General features: G+C 37.1%; 1 protein-coding gene across 2 annotated transcripts in view; it reads left to right on the top strand.

Moving 5' to 3' along the window:
- The first annotated feature begins 398 nt into the window (after window positions 1-398).
- LOC114535724 (myoferlin-like) overlaps window positions 399-17,426 on the top strand; it is a 30,699-nt gene continuing 13,671 nt past the window's right edge. The window contains exons 1-23 of one of the 2 annotated variants that reach the window (XM_028557028.1): window positions 399-559; window positions 8,763-8,818; window positions 9,964-10,055; window positions 10,508-10,613; window positions 11,051-11,181; window positions 11,599-11,662; window positions 11,851-11,982; window positions 12,163-12,225; window positions 12,309-12,359; window positions 12,977-13,007; window positions 13,232-13,296; window positions 13,386-13,436; window positions 13,706-13,755; window positions 14,008-14,090; window positions 14,321-14,370; window positions 14,598-14,651; window positions 14,826-14,894; window positions 15,283-15,326; window positions 15,556-15,632; window positions 15,714-15,814; window positions 16,105-16,218; window positions 16,488-16,587; window positions 17,047-17,249. In XM_028557028.1, coding sequence (XP_028412829.1) covers window positions 409-559; window positions 8,763-8,818; window positions 9,964-10,055; window positions 10,508-10,613; window positions 11,051-11,181; window positions 11,599-11,662; window positions 11,851-11,982; window positions 12,163-12,225; window positions 12,309-12,359; window positions 12,977-13,007; window positions 13,232-13,296; window positions 13,386-13,436; window positions 13,706-13,755; window positions 14,008-14,090; window positions 14,321-14,370; window positions 14,598-14,651; window positions 14,826-14,894; window positions 15,283-15,326; window positions 15,556-15,632; window positions 15,714-15,814; window positions 16,105-16,218; window positions 16,488-16,587; window positions 17,047-17,249 — 1,938 coding nt within the window. In that variant the 5' untranslated portion in view covers window positions 399-408. Of the gene's footprint in view, window positions 560-6,353; window positions 6,666-8,762; window positions 8,819-9,963; window positions 10,056-10,507; window positions 10,614-11,050; window positions 11,182-11,598; window positions 11,663-11,850; window positions 11,983-12,162; window positions 12,226-12,308; window positions 12,360-12,976; window positions 13,008-13,231; window positions 13,297-13,385; window positions 13,437-13,705; window positions 13,756-14,007; window positions 14,091-14,320; window positions 14,371-14,597; window positions 14,652-14,825; window positions 14,895-15,282; window positions 15,327-15,555; window positions 15,633-15,713; window positions 15,815-16,104; window positions 16,219-16,487; window positions 16,588-17,046; window positions 17,250-17,426 lie in introns of those variants that run through there. The other variant, XM_028557029.1, reaches the window with a different exon arrangement.

The raw sequence follows: 17,426 nt of genomic DNA on the forward strand, positions 1-17,426 counted from the left end.
AGTTTTTCGACCACGATTAGTTGTTTATTTAGCGTTGCTGAGGCCAACCTCAAGGTAGCTTTTCCCGTTTGAGTTTTGCCTGTTTCACTTTTTGAGTTTTTTTTTGCCCTCAGTAGTTGTCTGCTAGAACGTTCTTTCTAAATTTACCCCAAAGAGTTTACCACAGGACTTCTCTTAAAATTCGACAAACATTTGTTTTATATTTTTCCCACATAGTACTTATTTACTCAACGTATAAGTTCACACAACTTTCTCACTGATGTCAAAGGCAGCATTACTTCCTTTTGGGTATCCTAGTGTTAAAGTCTACGGGAAAATATGATACGACCAATATCAAATTGCACCACTAGGCAGCGTTAATGAGTGAAATGTACAGTTAATGCAAGGAATACATCCAACTCTGTAATAATGGCGCGGCTTATAGCTAGCACAATAACAATCAAAGACTTGTTAACCAGCGAGGCAAAAACAGATGGAGAGCCTAGCGAAGAGAAAGAGAAGGAGAGGAGGGAAAGCCTCGGCGGTAGCATTGATCCTTATGTCTCGATGAAATTTAAAGGTGAGGTATTGGGAGACATAGGTTGAAACACCGCATGTCCTTGTCTGCTATGCGCAAAGTATAATCCTGTCTAGCAGCATTAGTCGACGCACCTATGGTGTTTAGGCACGGGAAATGTCCTCACTAATTTTGTAGGCTGTATACATTGAGAGGTACAAATCGTTCGTAAGGAATAGAGGGGTTATGCCACTCATGAATGTAAAATATCCTAGTATAATAATGAAAATGTTTGCGCACATTTAATAACAGCGCGGTCTGGAGATCGCATGCCGGAATAGCGCTAATCTTATCCACGTTTTGCCAAGCGTCTAGTACTGCAGTCAACGCAAATTTTTATATTTCAGGGGGTTATAAAGACTAATTCTTAGTTGCGGCGTTGTCTTAGACAAATGCGGGAAAAAATATTGCAAGCCAGGGTTTTCGTAAACTAAGGCAAGTTTCATTCATGCAGTGAATCGAATGCAAATGGTTTTAGCTCATTAAATACAGTATGGGACAATATTATATACACGCACATTGCAAATGCGTTTTGATTAGTATATATATAAAAGATGTTTATTTTGCACATAATATGATATACACACATCATGAGTGTGTGATAGTATTTAGTATTTTACACAGGATATGTACCAGCCATCGTCTATTAAACGCGTGTTGAAATTAAACCAGGAATTTCTAGCCGGTATTTTAGACACCAAATGTCTGCTTATGTAAGAGTGCCAACGGCGTTAACTGTCTAACGAATAATGCTATTTCGGGCAATTTTAAACGTAATAAATAAGTAAAACTGACGAGTGTTTTAAAAATATGCTATTTTTAGCTTATATGGGCAAAGTCACCATAAACATAATTGATAAAGACCATAATAGGTCCATAATAATGGAATAGCTGAGGTCGGTAACGGCAAACGGGTAGCAAAGGTAGAAATTGATGCAAATGCTTAATAACTTACTGGACTGGAAATCTTATCGACACCATTAGCACCCTCATGTAAATTATGGTTTAAATGGTTATTACTAACACACAGTAATGACAGTATAAATGGTAGGGGAAATGCACTATTCGACAACGTGACATACGAAGAAACGTGTAGAAGGCCCCTGGAGATGCCCTCATCAAATTGGATTCATATATCCAGTTCTGCCCTACGGATTTCTTTTGTAAGGGGCTGTTTACATGAGCTCGGTTACCCGAGATTCAGCGAAGCGTGAGATGATTTTGAGGTATTGAAATGAGCAGATAACATGATCCTGGCAGTCGTATAATCACCACAACAATAGCATGTGCTTGTTTGGTGTCATAAAGACTTATTTCAATACCTCAAAGTCCTCTCCCGCTTCGTTGAATCTGGGGTAACCGGGTTCATGTAAACAGCCCTAAGTGGAATAACTAATTAGGCCTTTGTTAGACGTCGCATTTTAGTCGCGTCGAATGCAATTCAAACAATAGAAAATGAGATGGTAAACCTCATTACACTTCATTATCATCTCATTATCTATTGTTTGAATGGCATTCGACGCGACCAAAATGCAACGTTTAAGTTTTCACCAGGCCTTATAAATATTTGTCAAGCGCACACTTAGCACATTAGTCACGTCGCTTGATAGAGAATATCATCTTTGATAGAAATATCATGTTTAATAATCGGCTCTTAGGAAAAAAATGACAGAATATCTCAATTTGGTCCAATCAGACTAGGAATATGTGTAGGTCATAAATATCACTAGAGACATGCGCGCGTGCTAATTTCACCCGTGTGTATCAGTTTACCGTTGAGTACCAGTCTTGAGACTTGAGGTATCTTTGTCTTCGTGACCAGTTCGATCATCCTCGAGAGAGCGGGCCATCGGCTGCAATGCCGAAGCTTAGAGTGAGAAAATTTTGTGCGTTTGCATTGCCAAATCTGACTAAAAGTTTTCGTAAGGAGAAAGGAACAAGTACAGATCCATTTGCGACCCTTCAGTTCGAAGGTAATCAATCTATATTTGTATTATTCATCTTTATTGAGCGGTTTTTCGAAGCAGGTGGTCAACAAGCGCCAGGTACATGATTTCAACTAATGAAAATGTAAGACATACTTCAATTCTCGTTTATGGTGAATGCTATTTGGATGTTGATAGTTTAGACAAGGAGGAATATGTCATTCGTTTATGATATAGAGGGATTTATTTCATTCGACATCAGAGAGAATAAATAAGTCGGGGTTAATATATAATGAAATGCGGAATGGATTACTGTGCATGTTCAAACGTAATACAGTACTCTGAGGAACATGGTTTGGTAAATAAGATGTATGACTTGTATGTGCAGACACTGTATGGCCTATGGATGATAATATGGCGATGTACAGTACGTCTGAAAATTGTAAAGCATCCCTAATTTGCACACATGCAACTTTTCTTTAGCAAATTTTCAGCTTTAAGCTAAAGCCTAGCGCACACTGGTGCACTTAACACGCACACACGTCACTTGTGACAATTGTCACCTGCACATATTCCTCGTCTGCGGGGACCAAATTGAGATATTCTGTCATTCGTGTCGTAATATCCAATTATCAAACATGTTTGATATTTTCTATCACGCGTGACAAATGCGCCAAGTGTGCGCTGAACAAATGCGATTAAAACATGCAGCAAGGAATATGTAAATGTGAAATACAATAAATAACCTTAAAAGTATGGAGGAACAACGCAGTAAACTGGTTGCAGAAGCCATTTTAGAAGACAAACTGGTAGACATATATCCCAAATATCCGTGTATTTACAATGTACGCTCGCGAGATCTCAAAAACAGAGATCTACGAGAAAAAGCATTTCGTCCATCCGTCGTTTCGTCCATATTTTACGATTGGCCACCCTTAAGCGTCTCCGGCGCCGACGCATAACCAAAAGGAAAAGGAAAAGCAAAATTTCTTCGTCTTCAGACAAATAATTGTCACTTTCATACTCCATGTTTAGTTTGTTTATTGTATATTTCACATTTACATATTCCTTGCTGCATGTTTTAATCGCATTTGTTCAGCGCACACTTGGCGCATTTGTCACGCGTGATAGAAAATATCAAACATGTTTGATCATTGGATATTACGACACGAATGACAGAATATCTCCATTTGGTCCCCGCAGACGAGGAATATGTGCAGGTGACAATCGTCACGAGTGACGTGTGTGCGTGCTAAGTGCACCAGTGTGCGCTAGGCTTAAGGCTCTTCACATAAGCCCGGTTACCGAGATTTAACGAGGTATTGAAATGAGTAAATAACACGATTCTGGCAGTCGTGAAATCATCCTAACAATAACATGTGATTGTTCTGTTTCAAAAAGACTTTTTTTAATACCTCAAAGCCTATTTTACACTTCGTTAAATCTCGGTAACCAGGTTCATATGAACAGCAGTGGCGTAGCCAGCCCGACAATTTAGACATGCTATGCTAATATTTTGGTGTTTATTGACTGTTAAAACAATGAATTTCTAAAGAAATGAATAATGATATAATAACATAAAATTTGCATAGCATGACTAAATTGCCAGGCTGGCTACGCCACTGCTTAAAGTGAAACTAGCATTTATTTGAATCATTTGTCAAAGTGCAACTGCCGTAACAAATTTCTTATCCACATATGAAATTTGTCAAAAATATGCCATTACTATACAGGGTGTCTCAAAAAAAACGCAACCACTTAAATATGCAAGAACATTAATACAGCTCTAAAGCGTGTGGAGAAGTTATGGATGTTCAAATAAAGGCATTTGTACGCGGAAAATTTATAACTATTCTATTTACCCGTTTGCATCTGTAAAAGATAGGACATCGCATTGCCCCCTGATATTTTTTACTTGCATATCATGCCCCCCCCCCATGCTAGATCAATAGAAAACGTTTTAACTTGTGCAACAAGAGATTATATTTTGCATAGTAAGGCGTAAGGGTCAGGCTAAATAGACCTTGCTTATAATGACGTTTAACGCGGAAAGTCTGATGTTACACGAAATTTGATTGGCTCCGCCAAACTATCGAGCCAATCAAACTTCGTGTAACATTGGACTTTCCGCGTTTGACGTCATTATGAAAAAAGTATATTCTGTTGGCCGGGTAAAAGATGATATCATATGCAAGCTTTGACCACGCCCTTTCCTCCAAATGGGCATGGTCCCAGATTGCAACTTCCCAATCCCAGTTTTCGTTCCGATGGGCCTTCCTTCATATGCAAGACATTGTATATTAACTTACGGTTAATTTGGTTTTATATCAATCGGCGTCTAGAAGACAAAATCGTCTCGGGAACAAAAACTATTCAGTAATAAAGCAGTTACCAACTCTTACTAGTCTACAGCAAAGAATCTTTTGACTGCTAATACGACTTGTATGAAATCCAAGACTGATTTATTTCTTGCATTGTGCTAAACCACATACGCCAGGAGTTGCATGTCCTTCTTAGCTGAGAATTAAAAAAGCGTAATGTATGACATAGGTATTCGTCGTCCTGACATAAGCGTGTCTTCGTTTGGTTTTTAAAGCCTGTTTACATGGAGCGAGTTATCCCGGCTAGGTGAGATGAAAACTGTATCTAATGAAAGAATATAATCAGGGTAAGCCTTTGATGTGAAGCGCTTTTCACCTCGCCTACCCGGGATACCCCGCTCCATGTAAACAGGCCCTTAAAAACTCGATTTAATACCTTAAAAAATCATTCGAGGCTTCGTTTAATCTGGGGTATTCAGGATCATGTCTACAGCCAATAATATTATCCAGTTTAGAACATGTGATTAAAATTAACATATTTCCAATCATTCATCTGATCATCTCTTAAGAGCCATAAAAGGACCTGTTTACATGGAGCGAGTTGTCCCGGCTAGGCGATGTGAAAACTGTATATAATGAAAGACTAATCTGGTTAAGTCTTTGATGTGACGCGCTTTTTACCTCACCTAGCTGAGATAACTCGCTCCATGTAAACAGTCCAAAGACGCCAGTCACATTGAATTAATCCAATATCGGCATACTTGTTAGCTCTTCCCAAATCCAATTTGATCTTCTGACCTTCTTTGGATCTCCTACATGTTTCTATGGTTACTGGCCAGCCAAATTAGCTGCAAATTTTCTTGAAATGCCTTTCTCCATTGGAAAACGTATCATAGGACTGACAAATATGGCTGCCGTTTCGTTATTATGCCTTTAAAACTTTCTAATTATCTAGATCATGCATGCTATAATTCACAATTTTCACAAAAAAGCTACTTGAACAGGACGAGGATGGACTAGCTAAGAATTTGAAAGATTTATAAATTTCGGCTTATTAAAAACTATTCTGCAACAAAATCGGAGGAACTAATTAAATATTCTGCTCTTCGGCCTGGAATGAGGCTATATACTAGTCAACAATTTAAGCGATCGATAAATTTTCCCGCATTGATAAAACTTTGCTTTAAACAGGAGCGGCTCGTCAAAATTTCATCCAGTCACTTCCATTTAGATCAGCGAGGAACATATTTATGTCGCCGAATTAAAGTTTTGCCACCTGCAGCTTCAGTTTTGAATTTATGAGGGTTTAGAATGTAGATTAGAAGGTGAAATATATATACATTGTACATTTACATGCACGATCAACGTCAGCATTACGTGACCATGACAACGGCCTTTACAAATCATAATTCACAACTTATTTCACCTTGGGGCAGTTATGAATTTTATTTGTTTTCTTCCCTGCTTGCAAAAGAAAATACAATTTACATAAATTATAAAGATGATTTAAACGGTGTTCTCAAGACCGTCACTCAAATGGCATAAGATAAACATTAATTTATATTTAGAATGGAATTAAACGCCCCGCTATCAGAGCTGGCGTTTAAGTTTCCCCGAAGTTGAAAAATATGTCAGATTTAGTGGTTTTGTTGCTGTTCATTTCAAGTGTCTGACAGCCCCCACGGTGCGAGGCTTACAAATTTCGTTTATATTACTGTACAAATACTCTCGCCAGCTGTGGACAACGTAGGGGGAAAGCACAATTAAAGATGGCGTTGCGAATTGTGACTGCTTGTGCGAGTAACCTACCGAACGTCGATAAAATAAGCAAAAGTGACCCGTATTGCATCTTATCTTTCCTTGGTAATGTACCCAATTGCTTTATCTTTCTATTTCAATAGTTCTTATAACCTTCGCATAACGGCAGTTCTGTATAGCTTTGTGCCCTGCTTCGCGTGACTGGGTAAACTATATTTTTTGCACGGCCATGCAGCAGTGTTCTGTTCATACGCGTAATAATTTTGCCTCTACATGCACTAAGAACCAGGAAAATTAGACTAGTTTATGCGATTCAAAAATTGTCACGGATTATATTAATACTTCGGTTATAATACCGACGAAGTATAAAGTGATAACGATCGTATGCAAGGCCATAGTCATAGAAATTTCTTTCTATATCAAAAGCCAGAGGCGATATGATAGACAACACAGAGGAGTTTTAGTATTTCATAGTTCTAGTTTAATTGATTTCATCTATTCTGGGAAAAACTATATATTTAGGCGCCTCGGTATATTTTATACAACAATATTTTTGTAATTTTGCAAGACGAAACAATATAATTAATTAGTTTGTAGTATATACACCAGGTAGTATATTTACTTCAAAGCTTTCGGCCCTTAAACCCGGGCTTTCGTATTGAAGAATGAATGTTATATTGCGCTGGCGAAGACCCAGATTATAGCAAAAAGAGATCTTCGTCCTAGGGAAAGACGTGATGTTCCTACAAACTAAATTTGAAAACTTTGTTTGGCTTTACGTTTTCGTAATATATGATGGAGGATCTTTAAAAATTGTTTGTTTTGTCTGTATTTTGAAATTTTCTTGCATGTCGGATGATTTTATTTGCCTAAAAAGTTTTTATTTACCAAAACATTGTAGTTGATGCCGAAGGCTATTTGGTTTAGCAAAGCGCTTATATATACCAGAGTATATAGTCATGGACTATAGTGTCATATATTAACATAGCGCACGCTGCAATTTTGTTTGTAGTTTTGAAGACCTTAATGTACTTTCTTTGCGATATCGCTAAGGCATATTATAGGAGAGAATGCATGAGCTATAAAGAATTGGACGTTTTTCAAAACGAATAGCAAATATATAGGTCATAAATATTATCAAACCTTCTAATTCCTTTTCTGGGATATCTGCGTGGCAAAATCTTGGATTAGTTTTGAGGCTATATTCACATGGGGCCGGTCGAATTCGAGACCTTTCTTGAGTTCGGACGGCCAGTTTGAGTTGATTATACCGGCGGTAAAATTGGATAAAGTTTGACCCGGTTCTACGCGTGTGTTCACATGCATCAGCTACACGATTTTGAGCGGTCTTAAATTTGCCTGTCTTCAATTTGCTTGCATGAGCGAGGCTCTAGGTCTGTGTAGGTCCAAAAAAGCTTTCTTAGAAGACATTAGAATATATTCAATTAAAGAAAACGGTCTATTCCTATATCTCCTGTGAATCTAGAAGCCATAGTGTAATAGCGAAAGAGGCAAATCGACAGGCTCATATATAAATTGGCATTCCCTAGTTTTTGCAATTGAAAGTTAATTTTCCTATTGAAGAGGTCGGAACGTTAACTGGTCAAATATCAAACGTATATATCTTTTGATTGATATTTTGACTATATGTTGGACATGTTGACGTTCTTTTATAGTTACCGCTGTATTGAAATTATAATGTGCGAGTTTAAATCGTTCATAATTTAAGCTAATTTGTTCCAAGTATACTAATTCTGAGTCAGATTGGAAAAACAGGGTTTATCTGCCTCAACTTTGACTTATAGCATGCTTCAAACGTTGCGCCCTCTTGTTTTGAATGACAACAATAGTTACAACGAGTCATCTCAACTGCTCAAGTGTGCTCCTTTTGTTTTTTAATTTAATACGCACGACTTTAGAAAGAGCCTGCATGGAAGGAAAAGGCAAGGAAGCTTAGGGATGAACAGTTGAGCCTTTCTTAGGCTACATAGAGGAAGCCATTCAAACGGAGCTGTCTTCTATGTCTATATGCAATGTTCTATATTCATCGCAATTCGATGCAGCTGTCGTAATAAATGTTGTTTGTGTGTTGATGTCGAACCGCTTAACGCATTAGTTTTAACTTTGAACGACTTTAACAGATCGAATTTTAATTGTAAAAACCTCGTAAATAATAGACGACCGTTCTTGTTTACGTTTAAGGAATAACGAAAAAAACTGAAGTGATTCACGACGAATTGAATCCAGTATGGAACGAGGTACGTCATCGATCATTTGAACCACGGGTTGTAATTTGGATGAAAGTTGTATGTATATGCATATTCAATTGTTTGCAAATATGATTAATTTCTAGTGTGGGCGAGAAAATTATTATAATTTCACAAAAATGAGCAATTCTAATGGCTTTAAAATGATAACCTTTAGAAGTATATTTTGCCAAAGTGAGTGCAGTCGTTAAATCATATTTCTAATCGAAAGAATAGGAAAATTTTGTGTGGACATACTTCAATACTGCATGCGTGACATAGACACATACTTGCATGCATCTTTTATGAAACCAGATGGCTGGTTCATGATCGCATCGGCTCTTTTAGGGGTTGTTTACATGAGCCCGGTTACCTGAGATTCAACGAAGCGTGAGAGGACTTTGAGGTATTGAAATAAGTCTTTATGACACCAAACAAGCACATGCTATTGTTGTGGTGATTATACGACTATCAGGATCATGTTATCTGCTCATTTCAATACCTGAAAATCATCCCACGCTTCGTCGAATCTCGGGTAACCGGCTCATGCAAACAGCCGCTAAGCCCGGCGGTAATATATCTGTGATTAATTCACCCACTGACATCCCTAGCACGCGTTTCTGTATTTGCAATTTGCTTAAAAAAAGAGACGTTCATATGAAATAGACCTTTTAGAACCACCTTAAATGAAATTGATTTATTCTCATGAGCCACGTGCAAAGATGCAAAACATCCTTTTTCAACACATGTATGAGAAATATTTTTTATTTCGACCAATAACTGTGGAAATAAGCCATAACGCGAGAACGAGGCTCAGGGGCCAAGAATAAGGTTTCTATACTTATTTGTCAAAATTAAACATTATTTTTCATGCATGTGTTGAAGAAGGATGTTTTGCATCTTTGCTCATAGCTTGTGAGAGTAAAACTTGAAATGCATCCCATTGAAAACGACAATGTTGTGACGTAAATACCGAAAAGGTCTATAAAAACCTCAATTGTTCACAATTGGATGCAGTTCTGTCTAATACTAATCCCTAATCCTAAATCAAATCTCAAGGATTAAATTTGTGGTATTAGGATTTACTAAACCGAAATTTATCAGTCCCTCGGTAAACCTGTCTTTAAACTTGCTTTTATTTCATTATTTTCATGAAGGCATTCGAATGGGATTTGCAAGGCAGAGCATTGGTTCCAGAGGACAACCTGGTCGTGCAAGTAAAAGACTGGGAACGAGTAGGAAGGAACAGGTCAATGAATGTGATAAACACCAACCAACTGTTTGCAGAGCTAGTTAATGTTCAAGTATTTCCTTCTTTGTTACCCTGTACTTTGTTACTCCAGCATTGCTCGACCAAACCATAGTCGTGTACCCATTTTTACTCGAGTTTTCTTGTTTTATTATTGAATTCTACACCGGCGCGCAGATTTTCCACTAATCGCAAAATCAACACGCAAACACGCCGAGAATGTTTGCTTCTAATTAAAATAAACTGTCAAGCATTGTGATTGGACGAAATTACTTGAAGTAGCGAGTTTGCGAGTTGCGACGAGTGAATGAGAGCCTTGCTCTGCGGTTTGCTCTGAGAGGTTTGCTCTGTCCTTCACTGTGTATTGATATGCTAAAGTTAGCTTAATTTTGCCTTAGAACGAAAGACAGTTGAATTGAAACTTATGTTGGACGTTCTTTTGATATTCTCAGACTTCTTGGAACGGCAACGATATCATTACGAGATTTGGTACGTGACGATTGCAATAGCATGCAGGCTGATGTCAACCTGCTGGATGGCAATCAAAGAACGACACAGGTACTGGAATAAGGACTACAATCAGGGTAAACTTGGGATCGTGCGGGGACCGTTTTCATAAATAATCTGTGTGCATCTGTTTTCATTGATCGAGTGATTGTTTTCACTGATTGAGTTATTGTATTCGTAAGACGTTTTCTCAAAGGAATGTTTTCATGACTCGTCAATCAACATTAACATATTTAATTGCTATTTCTGTTCTGTATCCTTTAAAGTGGACAATAAATTTCTTTCAACCCATTAGTTCAGTTCGTAACAATGCATGACCCTTAAAAATTGCCCAAATGACCCTTAAAATTTTTTCAAATTTCGCTGGTTTGGATATTTTTTTAACCAACTCCAGTTCATATTTGGAAGCGTGACGAAGGTGTATGTATCGAGGCAGCAAGTTTAAAATGTAAAAAGTCGTTTGTTTATTTATATACGGTCCTTTGTAGGCAAAACTTTCAATGCAATTGGAGTACATTCCTCCAGAGGCCCAGAAAGATGCGAAGGGTGAAAATGCCGAGGACAAGGACGCAGAAGGAGAGGAAGAGGAACAGGAGACTGGGATCGAGGGAGCGTCTGGGTAAGTTTTAGTTTGCTTAGAAAATAACTAAATATCACAAACATTATTCTGACGAAAGATAAAGCTATATGAAAGAATTAGTATACCTCTGAAGGTAGATCCTATATCAAAGGTAATTCCTCTCATCCTATAACAAAGCTAGTTAACTGAGCTAGGCAGACTAAGGGCGCTTTCCTTTATACAATAAAAACGGCCAGACCGGTCCTGTTGAATTTCCCTACAGACAGATTACCGATATCTTAGAGTGTTTCAAGAACTCGACACTCAAGTATATCGTTCTTGACTTCCTACACGGATATTCTCAACGAATTACTCAATTCAAAATATGACATTCAATTCTTATTGTTCTGAAACGTGGCCCAGTGTAGGATACACCTATGAATGGTCGTCTCAATTGAACTTCAATAAATTCTCTAGGAAGGGAAGAAGAAAGATAAGGACCGCAAGATATCAACTTTCCGATAAACCACAAGATTTTCAGGTAAGTGAAAAACGAAGTGAAAGTTATTTAAAAAGACATCACAATTTTAAGACAGGAATTTTTTAACAAGAGTAACTCGATGTATGATAAAGTAAACTGATAAAATAAACTTTCCACCGTAGAAGCTGTATTTCCGGTTGCAGGTAAAACCAAGCTCTCCAATAATGATGATACCTTTTGTTTTGTAGATTCGTATCAAAGTAATTGAAGGTCGACAGCTCACAGGTCTAAATATCCACCCTGTCGTTCGCGTGAGCGTTTCCAACCAAGCCAGGCAGACGAGAGTAAAGAGATCGACAAATAAACCATACTATAACGAAGTAAGTATTCTTTTTAACAGATTTTTTTAACATACCTAGGCCTATAAGAGTCGTAACATCATAAGATTTATTAAATCAATGTAAGAATCGTAACTAAGTCCTAATTAAGAGTCGCAACATCAATTACTAGATATAATATTGGAGAACTGTTTGAAATTGTCTGTGATTTTCATTGAACAGATATTCTTTTTCAACTTTCAAATGGTCCCGTCTGAACTATTTGACGAAATAATCACGTTCGAGGTAGAGTAGCTTCAAACTATATTTCAATCCATCAGTCTTCACATCATTGTTAATCGCTAAATATTTCTGTGTTTCTGGTGTAGGTGTTCAATTCGAGAAAGTTAAGAGCAAACGCAATGATTGGTTTCTTTAAGGTGGGTAATTCCAGAGAAATAGAGCCTTCTTTTAAATAAGAAACCGCCTAAAGAATACATGTGATAAAGTCGAAACTTTCCAAAATAAAGTTAATATTAAAACGACTTGATGGATTTTTACCCAATATTTATCACAAGAACTCGTTTCCCACTTACCAAATCTCTTGCTACAATATATGTAGACAGAGGCGCCGGAAGCAGTTTAGGGCGGCGGGGGCAGAATTTTAGTTTTTATACGAAAAGTGAGCATCATGATTAAATGTTTAGTTTATGATACTTTTATATGGTAGCAAAGGGCACAGGGCTGCCCCCGCTCGCCCTCGTAAACAAAGGGCAGGGGGAGGGGCAGCTGCCCCCACTGCCCACGTGGTCCCGACGCTCCTGAATATAGAATTGTTCTTAGGTCATTTTGATGTAGATTATTTCCAAAAAAAGGACACAAAACGTCACTACAATACTTTATTAAGTCTAAGCTACATAAGAAGATCATTTCCATGTCGATAATTTTATATTTTATATTTACTTTATACACGAAATATGTTTCAATTCCTACTGGATCTGGTTGGTACAACTATACTTGATAACAACATAATCTTTTATCTTTTTTTTTTTTGTAGTTGGATGTTGGAATGGTTTACGACGAACCAGGCAAGTCTTGTTTAACTTTATATCCATGCTAAAGGCAATGAATTAGAGCCCAAAATCTGAATCATCATTGTTAATATGTTATTTATACAACTAAAAGAGTTGGTTATCATTTACTATATACAATGTGATTCCTGAATGATACAAGATATTTTTCGTCAAAATATAGATATAAGATGAAAAACTAAACTGCGTGAAATCCTGAACTAAACTTATATGATTTTCAGAGCACGCTGTTAGCAGAAAATGGATATTACTTACTGATCCAGAAGATAAAATGTCTGGTGTGAAGGTATTTTATGCTTTACGAACTGTTTTGATAAGTCATGGGAGGAAACGCTAAGAAACTCTTGACAAATTTGATTGATGCTTTACCTTTAGGGCTATTTGAAAACATCCATATGTGTTTTGGGACCTGGTGACAGAGCTCCGGTGAGTAAAACACGCCGTTTTTTCTCTTTCCTGAAAGATTTCATTTACATTGAAAATATTAAAATATGTTAGAAATTTCCATTGAATCAGATATGTTGAATATTGGCCAATTGTTGCTACTCACGCTAATGTAGGCTACTCACGTAATTCATTAGAATATAATTTGTTATTGTTCTGTAATATAACCACAATGTGATTCATAGGTAATAATTCTCGACTTTAATAAGTTATTCCTTGCATGTTTTCTGAATGTTGATGTGTATTTTTAGTCCATGGAAGACGTTGATGCAGCCGATGAAAGCACCGAGGATGTTGAAAGGTATTCTTTTTAATATACAGAGGTGTCTCTAAAAATAGATACATTTTCGTAGTCAGTGGTGGAAAGGAAAGTTTACACAGGAAAAGTTTGAATTGAATGAATGATAAATAACATCGGCACGAACTGAAAAAACCTATTGCTCTATCATCCAATGTACACATTGAGTAGTCACTTTTCAACTCTCATCTTTGTTTTATTGAAAGTTAGGAATTATTGGTTTACGAACGGTTGTGACGATATTTTCTCTTGTAGTAACCTCCTATGTCCTGCTGGAGTAATGCTTCGTCCAGGAATGTTTTCACTGAAAGTTTACAGAGCCGAAGATATTCCACAAAGTATGAACAATTCAAGCTCTTCATATAGTTGCATTTGTTCATTTTGCACAATTCCGTTAAATTATGCTCGCCTTGATGTGGGCAGTGTTAGCTAAGATTCTTATCTTTAATGCCCCAAATGCAGGAAATCACGTACATCAGGAGGAAAATCTGCATGATCATGTGAACGTGTGCTTTTTTTCCTATAGCTAACACAATATACCGGTAGTAACTTGTCCCTTTTTGTGTAGTGGACTCTGGTTTCGCACAAGGAATAAAGAGAATCCTAAATGTTGGTGAGGTAAGAGAGATTTTCCATTTGGGTGTTTTTCTTTAAAATGATCCCTTTAATCATCTCCAACCAGGATGAACCAAACTTGCATATATACCTTTGCATCAGGCAATCATCTGGGACTCTGTTTTACACTGTCAACTTTTCCAGCCACATTTCTGAATTCATTAATAATTAATCGATATATATTCGTTTCCCCCAAAAGTTTTTTTTTCTTCCACAATCTTTCAACACAGGAGCAAAAAGAATTGGTTGATCCTTATCTTGTGTTTTCCTTTGCTGGAAAAAAGGTTAGTTTAATATACTGCGGAAGAATTAGGAGTATACTTTGTTACTTATTCATAGAATTGGTGAGTTCAGTTTGTTTTATTTCGTTCTACTTTACATGTTATCCAGCATATATGTTGTTAGCAATAATAACAGGAATCTTGTGTTTATTCTTTTCTAATCCTCCACCATTCCAGAGAAAAACGCGGACACATTACAATTCTGATCACCCAGAATTTAATCAGGAGCTCCATTTGCCTTTCAAGGTACGAATTCGTGTTATTACAATAGTTTTTTGCTTGAAAGAAATCATATTTAAATGCACGTATAAAATAGATTTCTTCACGTCTGTACTTGTAATCTTGCTCGAATTCCTATATATGATCTTTCTATCATAGATTTTTAACACGTTTGTGTGGAAAGCTTGAATTCGTCAAGAATACAAAAAATAATTTTCCGAGCGAAATTTCCTCTTCTGAAAAGAAGCACTCAGTCAATAGGTTACTAATGTCCTGAGAAAGCTAGGTTTATAATGTCGTAGTTAAATCTACCACGACATACGGTGGGAGCGAAATTGCAAGAGGAAGTGTATTACTACAACATCATAAACATTATAACCAATACTTCATATGATATTACTTTACTCTGGTTTAGTTTCCGTCGATGTGTGAAAGACTGAGGTTGCGAATGATGGATTGGTACGTTTGAAATGTTTTTTGCTCACTGTTTTTCATTTGCATTCATAATTGCGGGAAAGATATTTCTCTTGTTTCATCCGTCTAATCTTTTGACTTTTCAGCTCTGCGTTCACAGGCTGCAGACAAACTTGTCAGTAGCTGGTTTTACCATTATACTTTATGAGATATCTGTCTTACTAATACCTGTCTTACTTATTTGTCAATCCGCTATTTCTTTGTATCTGCGCAGGGATCGTTTAACAAAAGATGATTGTATTGGCACCGTTCATCTTCCGCTGTCACAAATCTCTGGACAAGGAGGAGATGGTAAATACAAAATTAAGAATATTGAGAATCTAGTATAATTACTAGTTGTTTCTTCAACTTTTAAATGCTTTTCTATTTTAGGCTTCTTACCGACATTCGGTCCATGCTTCATCAATTTTTACGGCTCCACAAGGGAATATAGTGACCTGCCAGACGAACACGACGAATTGAATATGGGCCAGGTTTGTACCTTTCTTTTAAATTTTGCTTTTTGAGGATCCGGTTTTTTTTCGGCTTGCACCCAAAGCGAAAAAGCTTCAACTTTGCTCTATATTCTACTTTGAAGAAACACGGTAGATTTAGGACTTCTATAGACCGAGGCATGTTTCTGTTTAACTTCTTTGAGGGGTTAAAACGAACGAAAAGATATAAATACTACAATGCATGACTGTCCTTATTTGTACATCCGTAATTCGTCAAAACTCGCAAATAAAATCGCAACAAGCTTATTTTCATTTTGTCTTCTGTTTAGGGTGAGGGTGTTGCATACAGAGGTCGTCTGTTAGTTGAACTTGAATCTGCCCTGGACTGCAAAATTGATGAACCAGTTGAAGATATACAGAGCACTGACATTGTCAGAATACAGGTAAGTCGTTTTTGGAAGTCTTGCGATGACCTATATTAAATTTATTATTATAACCGTACAGACAGACAGCAGTGGGAAGAGTGGGTTGAGTATGTATGCATAGCGAAGAAGTTCTTTTCGTAGATTTTCTAGAATAAGTTATAAGAAATCGCCTTTTTTATCATTGAAACAAATTTTATGTATTTCCAAATTTATGGTTTGCATGGTCAGATGGCGTATGCAGTTGTTTGCACTGTAGAATTCTGAGAGACACAAATCTCGTTCTTTAGTCATTCTTACGAAGACGAAAGTTCAAATTGTTTGCATGTTTCTTGGAAGCATTGATGATCAGCATTCAAGATTCCCCAGTTGAATTTGAAGTCAGCATCGGTAAGATAAACTACAACCCAGAAACAGTTATTTGTGGGGGGTTATTTATACTACTTTACGGGCGTTGCTATCGGCCTAAGGCGTAAACATTGAAAAACATTGAAAAACATTGTTACTCAGGGACCGGTTGTATCAAGCCCGTTTAGCTTAAACGGCGGATAAGTCAAATTTAAATAACACTCTTACATCCCTCTTGAATGGGTCAACTTGAGTATTGTGCACTGAATTTGTAGTTGTAAACAGGATCTTTGTATTAAGGTTAAAAACATTTAGTTTGCTTCTTGAATAAAACGATAGACTTGCTTTCTATTTTGAACTTAACCACCGTTTAAGCTAAACGGGCTTGATACAACCGGCCCCAGGAGACTTACCCATGTCGACAGCCTATAACTTAGTGGATGTTTTACATAAAGCCTTTCCGTTAAATTTCTGTGGGTTTATAGTGTTGTTTATTTGTAGGAAACTATGGCAACAAGCTGGACAAGTCTGTAGCACCGTCTTCATCAACGACTCCACCAACGAACGCAATATTTGATGGTTGTTACTATTATTACCTACCCTGGGGTAACACGAAGCCTTGTATATCTGTAGACAGTCACTGGGAGGATATCTCGTTTCGTCTGGATCCTTTGAATGTTTTGTTGAAGTTGAGTGAAAAATTGGTAGGTTTGATGTGAATAATCCTGCAGCATATTTTGATGCCTATAAAGATTACTTGAGCCATTTCCGTAATGCCAGAATACACCGACAAAAAGTCTGTCTGTATTAATTGGTTGATTGATTTTTTATAAAAGAGATTTGTAATCATTGAAAAGATTTAATTGGGGTAAAACATTGAA

This window comes from Dendronephthya gigantea, unplaced genomic scaffold (genome assembly GCF_004324835.1).
Source record: "Dendronephthya gigantea isolate DGI-Jeju-01 unplaced genomic scaffold, DenGig_1.0 000123F, whole genome shotgun sequence".
Lineage (NCBI taxonomy): Eukaryota > Metazoa > Cnidaria > Anthozoa > Malacalcyonacea > Nephtheidae > Dendronephthya > Dendronephthya gigantea.